General features: G+C 42.7%; 2 protein-coding genes and 1 pseudogene across 2 annotated transcripts; all 3 read right to left on the bottom strand.

Moving 5' to 3' along the window:
• Window positions 1-987: 987 nt before the first annotated feature.
• LOC147963539 (receptor-like protein EIX1) lies at window positions 988-4,079 on the bottom strand. The gene has a single exon (XM_087527570.1). The coding sequence runs from the start codon at window positions 4,062-4,064 to the stop codon at window positions 1,254-1,256; it is 2,811 nt and encodes a 936-aa protein (XP_087383696.1). The 5' UTR covers window positions 4,065-4,079; the 3' UTR covers window positions 988-1,253.
• A 1,337-nt stretch (window positions 4,080-5,416) lies between these two features.
• Window positions 5,417-8,601, bottom strand: LOC125516297 (receptor-like protein EIX2; annotated as a pseudogene).
• A 2,048-nt stretch (window positions 8,602-10,649) lies between these two features.
• Window positions 10,650-13,879, bottom strand: LOC147963538 (receptor-like protein EIX1). Its single transcript, XM_087527569.1, has one exon. The coding sequence runs from the start codon at window positions 13,862-13,864 to the stop codon at window positions 11,054-11,056; it is 2,811 nt and encodes a 936-aa protein (XP_087383695.1). The 5' UTR covers window positions 13,865-13,879; the 3' UTR covers window positions 10,650-11,053.
• Between the last annotated feature and the right edge of the window lie 761 nt (window positions 13,880-14,640).

Below are 14,640 nucleotides of genomic sequence, written 5' to 3'. Positions count from 1 at the left end.
CAGATTTCCTGAACCCCCTTGCTTCTTCAGAAGCAGATGCATAGTAAGATAGCAGCAGCACAATACTGGATCGCACCTCCAAGCGTGGACCCCAACTCGCACAATATGCACAAGTTTCTAGGACTGAATTGAAGGAACTATTTCTGGGACTGAATTAAAGAAATTAACAAATCGATTATCTACAAGATACAAGCATTATCTGAACTCACATTTTGCATATACATATGCAATAACAGGTGCTAGATGTTTGGTCAACCCAAATTAACTGAAACCATACAAGTATCACAAAATAGACACTTAGATCTTCAGACTACCTGGACAAAATTTAGTCCCAAAACCCAACAAACACTTGGGTGGCAAATATGCTGCTTTATACTACTATAAAGCAGAGGCAGACAACTGACACGATCATTACCACAGGGAGGATACAGTTCGAGTTCGACAATTCGACAATGGTCAGGCTCAATCAAATAATCCAAGAGAGCTGAACCTTTGAAGTGGTAATCTAGCGAGCAGTCTATGTCATCTGTAAATCTGATACGGGGACATGAGTATAAAAACCATCCAACGTTTACATGCAGGACAAAACAGAGACCACCTCCTACATGGAGACCTCAGCTAGAGCAAGGACTTCGATTTTCTCTCCATTGCTCTTGCAGAATCGAACATCTTCCAGGCCAGAACAAAATCAGAATCAGCCTCATCACCGGCCATGTTATCATCATCCTTGCCATCACCAGTTTCATCCTCCTTACCTTTGCCATTTGAGTTTTGCCCGAGGAATTAATATTTACCATGGGGTAAAAGCACATTGAAAAGAACCATAAATTATTATAAAAAAGAAAAGCACCAACAACAAAACGCATCATATATACTCAGTCGATGGTATGCACCTATAATTCATACATGTGCATGACTAGTTCCAATACAGTGCACCTAGAATACATACATGCGCATGACTTGTTCCAGTACAATACACTGGAATATCAATTGATACATTCATGATAAATCTCCAGATTATATCAAAATACATGTCTAGAGCAAATCAAGAACCACCAGTGCTGGTTCTAGTACAATACGAAAAACAGCATAACAATCTCAGTCGACGGAATGCACCTTGAATACATATCCTGACTAGTTCTAGTACGATACCTGAACATCGATATTGATACATTCATTATAAATCTCAAAAGCATTTATTGAATTACATGAGCACAAACCAAGAACCAGTGATGGTCATCTCATCTCAGCTTCTAGCCATTGATTTTACCTCTCAAGGAACTCCAGGTAACAGCCACATGCACATAAACCCAATCATACAGGCTGTCACAGAGCGAGTACCACGAAACTCTCCATCTCCTCTTGAACAAGAAGATACAGAAGACCACCCAGAGACCCATCACATATCCAGAGCTCATGGCTAGGAAAAACGAAACCAAGTCGTCGCTTGCATCTCCGTGGTTTTCTCCTGGAATTGGCTCGGGCTGTGTCGAACAATTTACAGAGAGAGGAGGACCACAGAGGCCGGGGTTGCCAATATAAATATAGGCCGGGTCTTCAAGTGTTTGAAGTTGATTTCCAGTTGGTATCTTTCCTCTCAGATTGTTGTAAGAAAGGTTCAGGCGACTCAGTGACGTGAGAGCCGATAAGCTTGAAGGGATTTCACCAGACAAATCATTGTGTGATAGATCGAGTGACTCCACTTTCATTAAGGCACCAACATTCTCAGGGATTTTTCCATTGAAGTTGTTCCATGATAAGTTCAGGTTCTTCAATTCTATAAGAGTGACTATTTGTTCAGGAATCTCTCCGGTAAGACTATTACAAGATAAATCAAGATTCACCATATATATGATTTCTCCTGTATATAATCTCTCTTGACCTTTCGTGAGTACTGTCGCATTCTCAGTATAGTCAACTAGTTTATTGTCACCAAACTGGACCAAAGTATGGAAGGCATACCAAAGATTATCAAAGTTGCCTCTTGCTTGTGTCATACCGGTGCAATTACCAATAGATTTCGGTATGTTCCCTGATATATTGTTGTAGGCAAGGTCCAAATATTGCAGATTAACATGCTTTGTAAGCTCGACTGGAATGTGGCCATAAAACATATTGGATCTCAATCGTAAGAATGACAAAGACAGTAGAGTCTCCGCAATCCATGCTGGTAAAGCACCAGAGAATTGATTAAGTCCGAGATCAAGAAAGATGAGTCGTGGGCATTTCCGCAGAAGTGAAGGAAATTCACCCGAGAGGCTGTTGTTTCTTAAATTTAGATTAATTATACTCAGGTCTGTCATGTCCGTGCTGGATTCATTGACTATGCAATCAGTAATTGACCCATTGAGATTATTTCTTGATAGGTCTAACAGCTGCAATGATCGCAACTTGCACAAAGAAGATGGAATTGCACCAGAGATCATGTTGTCGTATAGAAGAAGTGTTTGAAGCCGTGGCGCTCCGAAGTCTGATGGTAGTGGTCCAACTATATTGTTCTGACTGAGATCCAGGCCGATTAGATCGATGGGAAGCTTAGGTATTGGACCACCAAGCTGGTTAGAACTGAAATCCAGTTCTTCCGCACTCATAAATTCCAGTGTTGACGGGAGGACTCCTTTAATCTGATTATTTTGGATATTGATAAACCCAGCTGAGGAAGCTGTTATCCAAAACCAATCCGGTATAATATCATTGATGCCTGTGTTTGACATATCAAGACTGCTTAATTGTGTTTGCCGAAGCCACGCTGGAAATTTAGGCCCTAGCTGACAGGACCTAAGGTGAATTGCCATTAAACTGGAAGGAGGAACCCAAGTTGGACTAACTGTGATGGCTATGGAGTTGTCTGACAATTCCAATTCCTCTAACATATGTAGAGGTGATAAATGGCCCTCATGTATGACCCCCTCTAGGTTGTTAGCATTAAGGAACAACAGTATTAGCTGTGTGAGCTCCCCTAACAACAAGGGCACATGACCAGCGAGTCCGCTATCAGCCAGAGTCAACCGTTGTAGTTTATTCCATGAACAACTGGGTAATTGGTGGAATAATTCTGTTATACTGCCATTGATATTATTCCCGTCACAATTTAACTGCTCCAAATTACAAAGGTTCTTCATACTAGGTATCATGCCCACAAAGTTATTATCTGATAAACCAAGCGCCACAATGGAGGTCATATTACCTATTGCATCTGGAAATGGGCCATAGAAACCATTGCCCGAGATGTATAGATACTCGAGGCTAGTTAAATCCCAAAACCAGTTGGGCGTGCTAGGCTTATGGAACTCATTGTATTGAAGGTCGAGTGTTTCAAGATATGTAAGGTTTGAGAGCTGAAGAGAGCCAGGGCTACTTCTAAGCTGGCAACCGGAAAGACCAAGAACTTTCAGAGTTGGAAGCATGTTCACCACTGGAAGCCAGTGAACAATTGTACTGAGGTTCGCGTAGGACATATCCAAGTACTGAAGGGAAGTTAACCGTGATAACCATGTGATATCATTGGAGTATGTGCAAACACTACACCGGTAATAATTCTTAAGATTTAAGTACTGTAAGTTGGAGAGATTACCCAGCTGCGGTGGTATCCTTCCAGTGAACATTGACACTGATAGGTCGAGATATCTCAACTTATGAAGAGAACCAATGAACTCCGGTATCTGTACCATGTCAAATCTGTTGAGGCTGAGATCGAGATACCACAGATGTTTTAAACCAAGCAACGAGGAGCTAATGTTGCCTGCTAGCGCCTGCCCGCTTCCGTCTTCAGGGCCTTGGAGATCCAGCTTGACAACATGGCCGGTTGTATTGCTGCAATGGACGCCATTCCATCGGCAGCAGTCGTCACCCTTCCATGACGAAAGGAGGTTGGCAGGGTCTGATAGACCTGCCCTGAATGCAAGAAGGGCAGTCCTCTCACCGGCAACACAGCTGGGAATCGCATCGTTTGGATGCAGGGCAGATGTGTCCTCTGTGGTGCTCCTGGCTTGAATGAACAAGAGCAAGGCTATGGCTATTTGGATGCAGGAGAGTTGAAGCGTGTCCATGGGTGCTTTAGCCATGGATGCACGATCTTCTTCCTTTTGAGGGTTGGCTATATGTTTTTCTTGGTGCAGGACACCCCATGCATGTGTGATGTATATGTAGATCCAACTCAAGGTGTCACCTGGCCCAGAAAAAAGAACAATTCTTGGTCTCCTGACTGCTGAATTTCCTGTGATGGTTGACTGCTTACAATGACATCGGAGGCGAAATTTGTTGCTACTTATTGTCGTTTATAGACAGGGCACATACCTTGTGCTACGTGTGAACTTCAACACCAGTCATTTGCATGATAAAGGTCAGTATTCCGTTTTGTCCTTGTTCATGGAGCTCCCTCTGTTATACGTTTTGGGATAAGAGGTAGCAGACCTGGACCAGGTCTTCATGACTTGGAATTTAATTACAGCCACTGGAGAGTGGAGTGGAGCCAGGAATTGAGAGCAACCTGAAGCTGAATGCCGTTCTTCTACAACTATTTTTGACGTACTCGATGGTCCAAGAATGTTACTCTACAAGATTCATGGTGGGTGTATTTTCACCTACAAGACCCCCTCCCCCTCCACTCTCTTTCTATCATTATCTGTAATTCCCGGCGTGAAGAAATATCGAAGTATCTGGATGTATCTAATACTGAAATGTGAATAGATACATTCGTGTGTAGACAAATCTAAGACAAGAATTTTGGGACGAAGGGAGTATTAATTAACACGTCAAGCGAGGAGAAAGACTAGTTTGCAACATTGGCTTAAGTGGCCATTAGTTTCTACCTTGGTACCCGTAATATGGTAAGATAGCCGTAGCACAATATTGGATCCCACCTCTAATCATGGACCCCAACTTGCACAATATGCAGAAGTTTCTAGGACTGAATGAAATAAATTATTTCTAGGACTGAATTAAAGAAACTAACAGAGCGAATATCTACAAGATACAAGCATTATCTTAACTCACATTTTCCCTGCACATATGGAATAACATGTGCACTTATGCGATAATGCAAGTGAAGGAACCTGTGCTCAAATTAACTGAAACCATACATGTATAACAAATTAAACATGACACTTTGATCTTCAGCTTACATGGCTAAAATGTACCCCCAAACCCAATAAACACATGCAAGGATGCACAACAGCACTTGCGGAGCAAATATGCTGATTTATACTACTATAAAGCAGAGGCAGACAACTAACACGGTCATTACCACAGGATGGGGATACAGTTCGACAATTCGAAAATGGTCAGGCCAAAACCAAATAATCAAAGAGAGCTGAAGAACATGTGCATGGCTAGAATTCATACATGTGCATGGCTAGTTCCAATACAGTGCACCTAGAATACATACATGCGCATGACTTGTTCCAGTACAATACACTGGAATATCGATTGATACATTCATGATAAATCTCCAGAGTATATCAAATTACATGTCTAGATCAAACCAAGAACCAATGCTGGTTCTAGTAGAATACGAAAAACAGCATACCAATCTCAGTCGATGGAATGCGCCTTGAATACATATACTGACTAGTTCCAGTACAATACCTAAACATTGATTGATACATTCATGATAAATCTCAAAAGCATTAAATGAGAGCAAACCAATAACCAGTTGATGGTCATCTCATCTCAGCTTCTATCCATTAATTTTACCTCTCAAGGAAGCCCAGATAACAGCCACTTGCAGATAAACCCAGTCATACAGGCTATCACAGAGCAAGTACCAAGCAGCACTCCATCTCCTCTTGAACAAGAAGGTGCAGAAGACCACCCATAGACCCATCACATATCCAGAACCTATGACGAACAAAAGCAAAACCATGTCGCTGCTTCCATCTTTCTGGTGCTCTCGGTCTCGAGTAGATGGAACTGGCTCAGGCTCTGAACAATTCCACGATAGTGGTGGGCCACAAAGGCCCGGGTTGCCGATATAAATAGATTCTGGGTCTTCGAGTGTTTGCAGTTGATTTCCTGTTGGTATCTTTCCTCTCAGATTGTTGTAGGACAGGTTCAAGCGACTCAGTGACGTGAGAGCCGATAAGCTTGAAGGGATTTCACCAGACAAATCATTGTGTGATAGGTCAAGTGACTCCACTTGAATTAAGGAGCCAATATTCTCAGGGATTTTTCTGCTGAAGTTGTTCCATGATAAGTTCAGGTTTTTCAATGCTACAAGAGCGCCAATTTCTGCAGGGATCTCTTCGGTAATACTGTTACAAGATAAATCAAGATTCACCATATATATGATTTCTCCTGTATATAGTCTCTCTTGACCTTTCGTGAGTATCGTGAAATTCTCGGCATAGTCAACTGCTTGATTTTCACCATACTCTCTTCCAGAAGTTAACGCATTATGAAGATCATCAAAGTTGTCTCTTGTTTGTGTCACGCCTGTACAATTAACAATAGATCTCGGTATGCTCCCTGATAAATTATTGTATGCAAGGTCCAGATATTGAAGATCAACAAGCTTCGTAAGCTCGACTGGAATTTGACCATGAAACATATTGGATCTCAGTCGTAAGAATGACAAAGATGATAGCTTCTCCCCAATCCATGCTGGTAAAGTCCCAAAGAATTGATTATGTCCGAGATCAAGAAAGATGAGTTGTGGACATTTCTGGAGAAGTGAAGGAAATTCACCAGAGAGGTTGTTGTTTCTCAAGCTTAGATTAACGATGCTCAGAGTCAGGTCTGTCATGTTTGTGCTGGACTTGTTGACTAGGCAATCGGTAATTGATCCATTGAGGTTATTTCTTGATAGATCCAACGACTGCAAAAATTGTAATTTGCACAAAGAAGATGGAATGGCCCCAGAGATCATGTTGTTATATAGAAAAAGTGTTTCAAGCCCTGGAGCTCCAAAGTCTAATGGTAGTGGCCCAGCTAGATTGTTCCGACTGAGATCCAGGTCAGTTAAGTTGATGGGAAGTTTAGGTATTGGACCACCAAGCTGGTTAGAACTGAAATCCATTACCTCTGCTCTCATAAATTCCATTGTTGATGGGAGCACTCCTGTAATCTGATTATTTTGTATATTCAGATAGTCTACTGAGGAAGTTGCTATCCAAAACCAACCTGGTAGCATGTCATTTATTCTTGCGTTTGATATATCAAGACTCACTACGTGTGTTTGCCATTTAAGCCACATTGGGAATCTAGGCCCTAGCTGACTGGACCGAAGTCCTATCCAATTTAGGCTGAAAGGAGGAACCCAAGTTGGACTCGGTGTGATGGCAATGGAGTTGTCGGACAATGTCAATTCCTCTAACATAGCTAGACGTGATAAATGGCCTTCATGCATGACCCCGTCCAGGTTATTAGAGTAAAGGACCAACTTGGTTAGCTGTGTGAGCTCTCCTATCCACACCGGCACATGACCAGTGAGTTTGTTATCACTGAGATCCATCCAGCTCAGGTTTCTCAAGGGCTCTACTAGTGTAGTCGGCAGGCTTCCAGTCAGGTTGCTGTCCGGTAGAAACAACTTTTATAGTTTATTCTGTGAACAGCTGGGTAATCGATGGAATAACTCTGTTATACTCCCGTTGATATTGTTCATGAAAGAAACCAATCCCTCCAGAATACATAGGTTCTTTAAGTTCGATGGTATCATGCCCACAATGTTGTTTGCTGATAAAATCAAGCTCCACAATCAAGGTCATATTACCTATCTCGTCCGGAAACGGTCCATAGAAACCATTGAACGAGATATCTAGATTCTTGAGGCCAGTTAAATCCCAAAACCAGTTGGGTGCGCTACATTTATGAAAGTGGTTGCCTGAAATATCTAGTGTTTCAAGAGATGACAAATTTGAGAACAAAAGAGAATCAGGGCTACTTCTAAGCTGGCAAAGGGGAAGGCGAAGAACTTTCAGAGTTGGAAGCATGTTCACCACGGGAAGCCAGTGAGCAATTGTACTGAGGTTCACTTCAGTCATATCTAGGTGCTCAAGGGAAGTTAACCGTGATATCAGTGGAGTATGTTCCATGATGGAAAGAATAATCATAACTCTCATAATATACGGTTCTAAGATTTAAGTATCTTAAGTTGGAGAGATTACCGAGCTGCGGCGGTACCCTCGCAGTGAACTGTGACCATGATAGGTCGAGATATCTCAACTTATGGAGAGAACCCATGAACTCCGGTATTTGTATCTTGTCGAAGCTGTTGCAACTGAGATCGAGATACCGTAGATGCTGTAAACCAAGCAATGAGGAACTTATATTGTCTGCTAGCACCTGCGTCCTATCGCCGTTTTTGCAATAAGTGCCTTGCAGATCCAGCATGACAACATGTCCGTTTCTGCTGTGGCAATACACGCCCTTCCATCGGCAGCAGTCGTCACCCTTCCATGATGAAAGGAGGTTGGCAGGGTCTGATAGACCTGCCCTGAAGGAAAGAAGGGCTGACCTCTCACTAGCAACACAGCTGGGGATCACATCATTTGGATGCACCGCATGCGTGTCCTCTGTGGTGCTCTTGGCTTGAGTGAACAAGAGCAAGGCTATGGCTATTTGGATGCAGGAGAACTGAAGTGTGTCCACTGGAAATTTTACCATGGACAATTTTTTTGAAATGTTCACGGGGGGGGGGGGGGGGGAGTTGGGGGTCTGTTCTACTTGGTCCATTAGCATGCAAAATGATATAGTATATGTAATACAACAGTTGGCGTCCTGACTGTTGAATTTTCTGCAATGTTTAACTGCTTACAGTGAGATTGTGGGCCACAATTTTTCTGGTTGATTGTCATTCATATGCAGGTAGCGAGACCAGCGTTACGTGTGAACTTCAACACCATAGATTTGCATGAGGGTCGCTGGTGGCCATTATATTATGTCCACTTCACGATGTTTTCTCTGTTATATGCTCTGAGATTTGAGATAGCAGACCAGCAAGGACTTTCGGGCTATGAATTTAATGAATGAAAGGCCCTGGAGAGTGGAGCTGAGCGCAGTTTTTCACAATTACTACTTGGCTTGAGGGTCCAGGTACTACTATCCAAGGACAATGAATTTGTTGGGAATGAAAATAGAATATATATATATATATATATATGTATAGTGTTTTACTGTGGTTACTAAAAGTATTAATCATAAATGCAAGTCTAAGAATTCTTAGAAAAGTTGGGAATTCCGTTGCTAAAGAGATCCCACCATCCCATCTAGGGCCCAAATTAAAGATTGATCTGAAAGAAGTCCCAATATTCCAATATTTGGGACGGTGACGAGGACGGAGACGCCGTCCAGCGGATCGGATTGGCTGGAAGAACTCCTCGCGACGCGCCTCCTTCCTGCTCCCCCGCGGCTGCCTCTGGACGACGGACCAGGCTTGGCCTGGCGCAGGTCGCCAGAACAGGTGAGTTCTTGGCTTGGTAGAACAGAGAGAGAGAGAGGAAGGAGAAGAGAAGCTGCGTCAGCGGGGATGAAGATCTGTAATCCATGGTTAGCTCACAAAGACCAACAGAACACCATGATGTACTATTTCCCCCTTTTCCAGTTAGCGCCATTAACGAGCTGAAATGCTGGAGAGTAAAAGGTGGAGACTGCACGAAGCCGGTAGACTGATGGTGCACGAACACATATGCCTTTCTTCGAGGGAACACAAGGAGGATTAAACTTCAGAAAGAAATTTGGTAACTGCATAACCAGAGAAGATGTAAGTTCGGCCAAGCAGACACGAAAACTAGAAAAGTTCGCTCGGGTTCGAACCGGGAGAGGCCAGCAGTGTACGTACTTGATAACTTCTCTGTTCTAGAGCAGATTTCCTGAACCCCCTTGCTTCTTCAGAAGCAGATGCATAGTAAGATAGCAGCAGCACAATACTGGATCGCACCTCCAAGCGTGGACCCCAACTCGCACAATATGCACAAGTTTCTAGGACTGAATTGAAGGAACTATTTCTGGGACTGAATTAAAGAAATTAACAAATCGATTATCTACAAGATACAAGCATTATCTGAACTCACATTTTGCATATACATATGCAATAACAGGTGCTAGATGTTTGGTCAACCCAAATTAACTGAAACCATACAAGTATCACAAAATAGACACTTAGATCTTCAGACTACCTGGACAAAATTTAGTCCCAAAACCCAACAAACACTTGGGTGGCAAATATGCTGCTTTATACTACTATAAAGCAGAGGCAGACAACTGACACGATCATTACCACAGGGAGGATACAGTTCGAGTTCGACAATTCGACAATGGTCAGGCTCAATCAAATAATCCAAGAGAGCTGAACCTTTGAAGTGGTAATCTAGCGAGCAGTCTATGTCATCTGTAAATCCGATACGGGGACATGAGTATAAAAACCATCCAACGGTTACATGCAGGACAAAACAGAGACCACCTCCTACATGGAGACCTCAGCTAGAGCAAGGACTTCGATTTTCTCTCCATTGCTCTTGCAGAATCGAACATCTTCCAGGCCAGAACAAAATCAGAATCAGCCTCATCACCGGCCATGTTATCATCATCCTTGCCATCACCGGTTTCATCCTCCTTACCTTTGCCATTTGAGTTTTGCCCGAGGAATTAATATTTACCATGGGGTAAAAGCACATTGAAAAGAACCATAAATTATTATAAAAAAGAAAAGCACCAACAACAAAACGCATCATATATACTCAGTCGATGGTATGCACCTATAATTCATACATGTGCATGACTAGTTCCAATACAATGTATACCCAGAATACATACATTTGCGTGACTTGTTCCAGTACAATACACTGGAATATCAATTGATACATTCATGATAAATCTCCAGATTATATCAAAATACATGTCTAGAGCAAATCAAGAACCACCAGTGCTGGTTCTAGTACAATACGAAAAACAGCATAACAATCTCAGTCGACGGAATGCACCTTGAATACATATCCTGACTAGTTCTAGTACGATACCTGAACATCGATATTGATACATTCATTATAAATCTCAAAAGCATTTATTGAATTACATGAGCACAAACCAAGAACCAGTGATGGTCATCTCATCTCAGCTTCTAGCCATTGATTTTACCTCTCAAGGAACTCCAGGTAACAGCCACATGCACATAAACCCAATCATACAGGCTGTCACAGAGCGAGTACCACGAAACTCTCCATCTCCTCTTGAACAAGAAGATACAGAAGACCACCCAGAGACCCATCACATATCCAGAGCTCATGGCTAGGAAAAACGAAACCAAGTCGTCGCTTGCATCTCCGTGGTTTTCTCCTGGAATTGGCTCGGGCTGTGTCGAACAATTTACAGAGAGAGGAGGACCACAGAGGCCGGGGTTGCCAATATAAATATAGGCCGGGTCTTCAAGTGTTTGAAGTTGATTTCCAGTTGGTATCTTTCCTCTCAGATTGTTGTAAGAAAGGTTCAGGCGACTCAGTGACGTGAGAGCCGATAAGCTTGAAGGGATTTCACCAGACAAATCATTGTGTGATAGATCGAGTGACTCCACTTTCATTAAGGCACCAACATTCTCAGGGATTTTTCCATTGAAGTTGTTCCATGATAAGTTCAGGTTCTTCAATTCTATAAGAGTGACTATTTGTTCAGGAATCTCTCCGGTAAGACTATTACAAGATAAATCAAGATTCACCATATATATGATTTCTCCTGTATATAATCTCTCTTGACCTTTCGTGAGTACTGTCGCATTCTCAGTATAGTCAACTAGTTTATTGTCACCAAACTGGACCAAAGTATGGAAGGCATACCAAAGATTATCAAAGTTGCCTCTTGCTTGTGTCATACCGGTGCAATTACCAATAGATTTCGGTATGTTCCCTGATATATTGTTGTAGGCAAGGTCCAAATATTGCAGATTAACATGCTTTGTAAGCTCGACTGGAATGTGGCCATAAAACATATTGGATCTCAATCGTAAGAATGACAAAGACAGTAGAGTCTCCGCAATCCATGCTGGTAAAGCACCAGAGAATTGATTAAGTCCGAGATCAAGAAAGATGAGTCGTGGGCATTTCCGCAGAAGTGAAGGAAATTCACCCGAGAGGCTGTTGTTTCTTAAATTTAGATTAATTATACTCAGGTCTGTCATGTCCGTGCTGGATTCATTGACTATGCAATCAGTAATTGACCCATTGAGATTATTTCTTGATAGGTCTAACAGCTGCAATGATCGCAACTTGCACAAAGAAGATGGAATTGCACCAGAGATCATGTTGTCGTATAGAAGAAGTGTTTGAAGCCGTGGCGCTCCGAAGTCTGATGGTAGTGGTCCAACTATATTGTTCTGACTGAGATCCAGGCCGATTAGATCGATGGGAAGCTTAGGTATTGGACCACCAAGCTGGTTAGAACTGAAATCCAGTTCTTCCGCACTCATAAATTCCAGTGTTGACGGGAGGACTCCTTTAATCTGATTATTTTGGATATTGATAAACCCAGCTGAGGAAGCTGTTATCCAAAACCAATCCGGTATAATATCATTGATGCCTGTGTTTGACATATCAAGACTGCTTAATTGTGTTTGCCGAAGCCACGCTGGAAATTTAGGCCCTAGCTGACAGGACCTAAGGTGAATTGCCATTAAACTGGAAGGAGGAACCCAAGTTGGACTAACTGTGATGGCTATGGAGTTGTCTGACAATTCCAATTCCTCTAACATATGTAGAGGTGATAAATGGCCCTCATGTATGACCCCCTCTAGGTTGTTAGCATTAAGGAACAACAGTATTAGCTGTGTGAGCTCCCCTAACAACAAGGGCACATGACCAGCGAGTCCGCTATCAGCCAGAGTCAACCGTTGTAGTTTATTCCATGAACAACTGGGTAATTGGTGGAATAATTCTGTTATACTGCCATTGATATTATTCCCGTCACAATTTAACTGCTCCAAATTACAAAGGTTCTTCATACTAGGTATCATGCCCACAAAGTTATTATCTGATAAACCAAGCGCCACAATGGAGGTCATATTACCTATTGCATCTGGAAATGGGCCATAGAAACCATTGCCCGAGATGTATAGATACTCGAGGCTAGTTAAATCCCAAAACCAGTTGGGCGTGCTAGGCTTATGGAACTCATTGTATTGAAGGTCGAGTGTTTCAAGATATGTAAGGTTTGAGAGCTGAAGAGAGCCAGGGCTACTTCTAAGCTGGCAACCGGAAAGACCAAGAACTTTCAGAGTTGGAAGCATGTTCACCACTGGAAGCCAGTGAACAATTGTACTGAGGTTCGCGTAGGACATATCCAAGTACTGAAGGGAAGTTAACCGTGATAACCATGTGATATCATTGGAGTATGTGCAAACACTACACCGGTAATAATTCTTAAGATTTAAGTACTGTAAGTTGGAGAGATTACCCAGCTGCGGTGGTATCCTTCCAGTGAACATTGACACTGATAGGTCGAGATATCTCAACTTATGAAGAGAACCAATGAACTCCGGTATCTGTACCATGTCAAATCTGTTGAGGCTGAGATCGAGATACCACAGATGTTTTAAACCAAGCAACGAGGAGCTAATGTTGCCTGCTAGCGCCTGCCCGCTTCCGTCTTCAGGGCCTTGGAGATCCAGCTTGACAACATGGCCGGTTGTATTGCTGCAATGGACGCCATTCCATCGGCAGCAGTCGTCACCCTTCCATGACGAAAGGAGGTTGGCAGGGTCTGATAGACCTGCCCTGAATGCAAGAAGGGCAGTCCTCTCACCGGCAACACAGCTGGGAATCGCATCGTTTGGATGCAGGGCAGATGTGTCCTCTGTGGTGCTCCTGGCTTGAATGAACAAGAGCAAGGCTATGGCTATTTGGATGCAGGAGAGTTGAAGCGTGTCCATGGGTGCTTTAGCCATGGATGCACGATCTTCTTCCTTTTGAGGGTTGGCTATATGTTTTTCTTGGTGCAGGACACCCCATGCATGTGTGATGTATATGTAGATCCAACTCAAGGTGTCACCTGGCCCAGAAAAAAGAACAATTCTTGGTCTCCTGACTGCTGAATTTCCTGTGATGGTTGACTGCTTACAATGACATCGGAGGCGAAATTTGTTGCTACTTATTGTCGTTTATAGACAGGGCACATACCTTGTGCTACGTGTGAACTTCAACACCAGTCATTTGCATGATAAAGGTCAGTATTCCGTTTTGTCCTTGTTCATGGAGCTCCCTCTGTTATACGTTTTGGGATAAGAGGTAGCAGACCTGGACCAGGTCTTCATGACTTGGAATTTAATTACAGCCACTGGAGAGTGGAGTGGAGCCAGGAATTGAGAGCAACCTGAAGCTGAATGCCGTTCTTCTACAACTATTTTTGACGTACTCGATGGTCCAAGAATGTTACTCTACAAGATTCATGGTGGGTGTATTTTCACCTACAAGACCCCCTCCCCCTCCACTCTCTTTCTATCATTATCTGTAATTCCCGGCGTGAAGAAATATCGAAGTATCTGGATGTATCTAATACTGAAATGTGAATAGATACATTCGTGTGTAGACAAATCTAAGACAAGAATTTTGGGACGAAGGGAGTATTAATTAACACGTCAAGCGAGGAGAAAGACTAGTTTGCAACATTGGCTTAAGTGGCCATTAGTTTCTACCTTGGTACCCGTAATATGGTAAGATAGCC

The sequence above is a fragment of the Triticum urartu genome, chromosome 6A (assembly GCF_056163025.1).
Source record: "Triticum urartu cultivar PI428250 chromosome 6A, HENAU_Tu73, whole genome shotgun sequence".
Lineage (NCBI taxonomy): Eukaryota > Viridiplantae > Streptophyta > Magnoliopsida > Poales > Poaceae > Triticum > Triticum urartu.
Note: the sequence above shows the minus strand (reverse complement) of the source record. Positions and strands in the feature narration are given on the sequence as shown.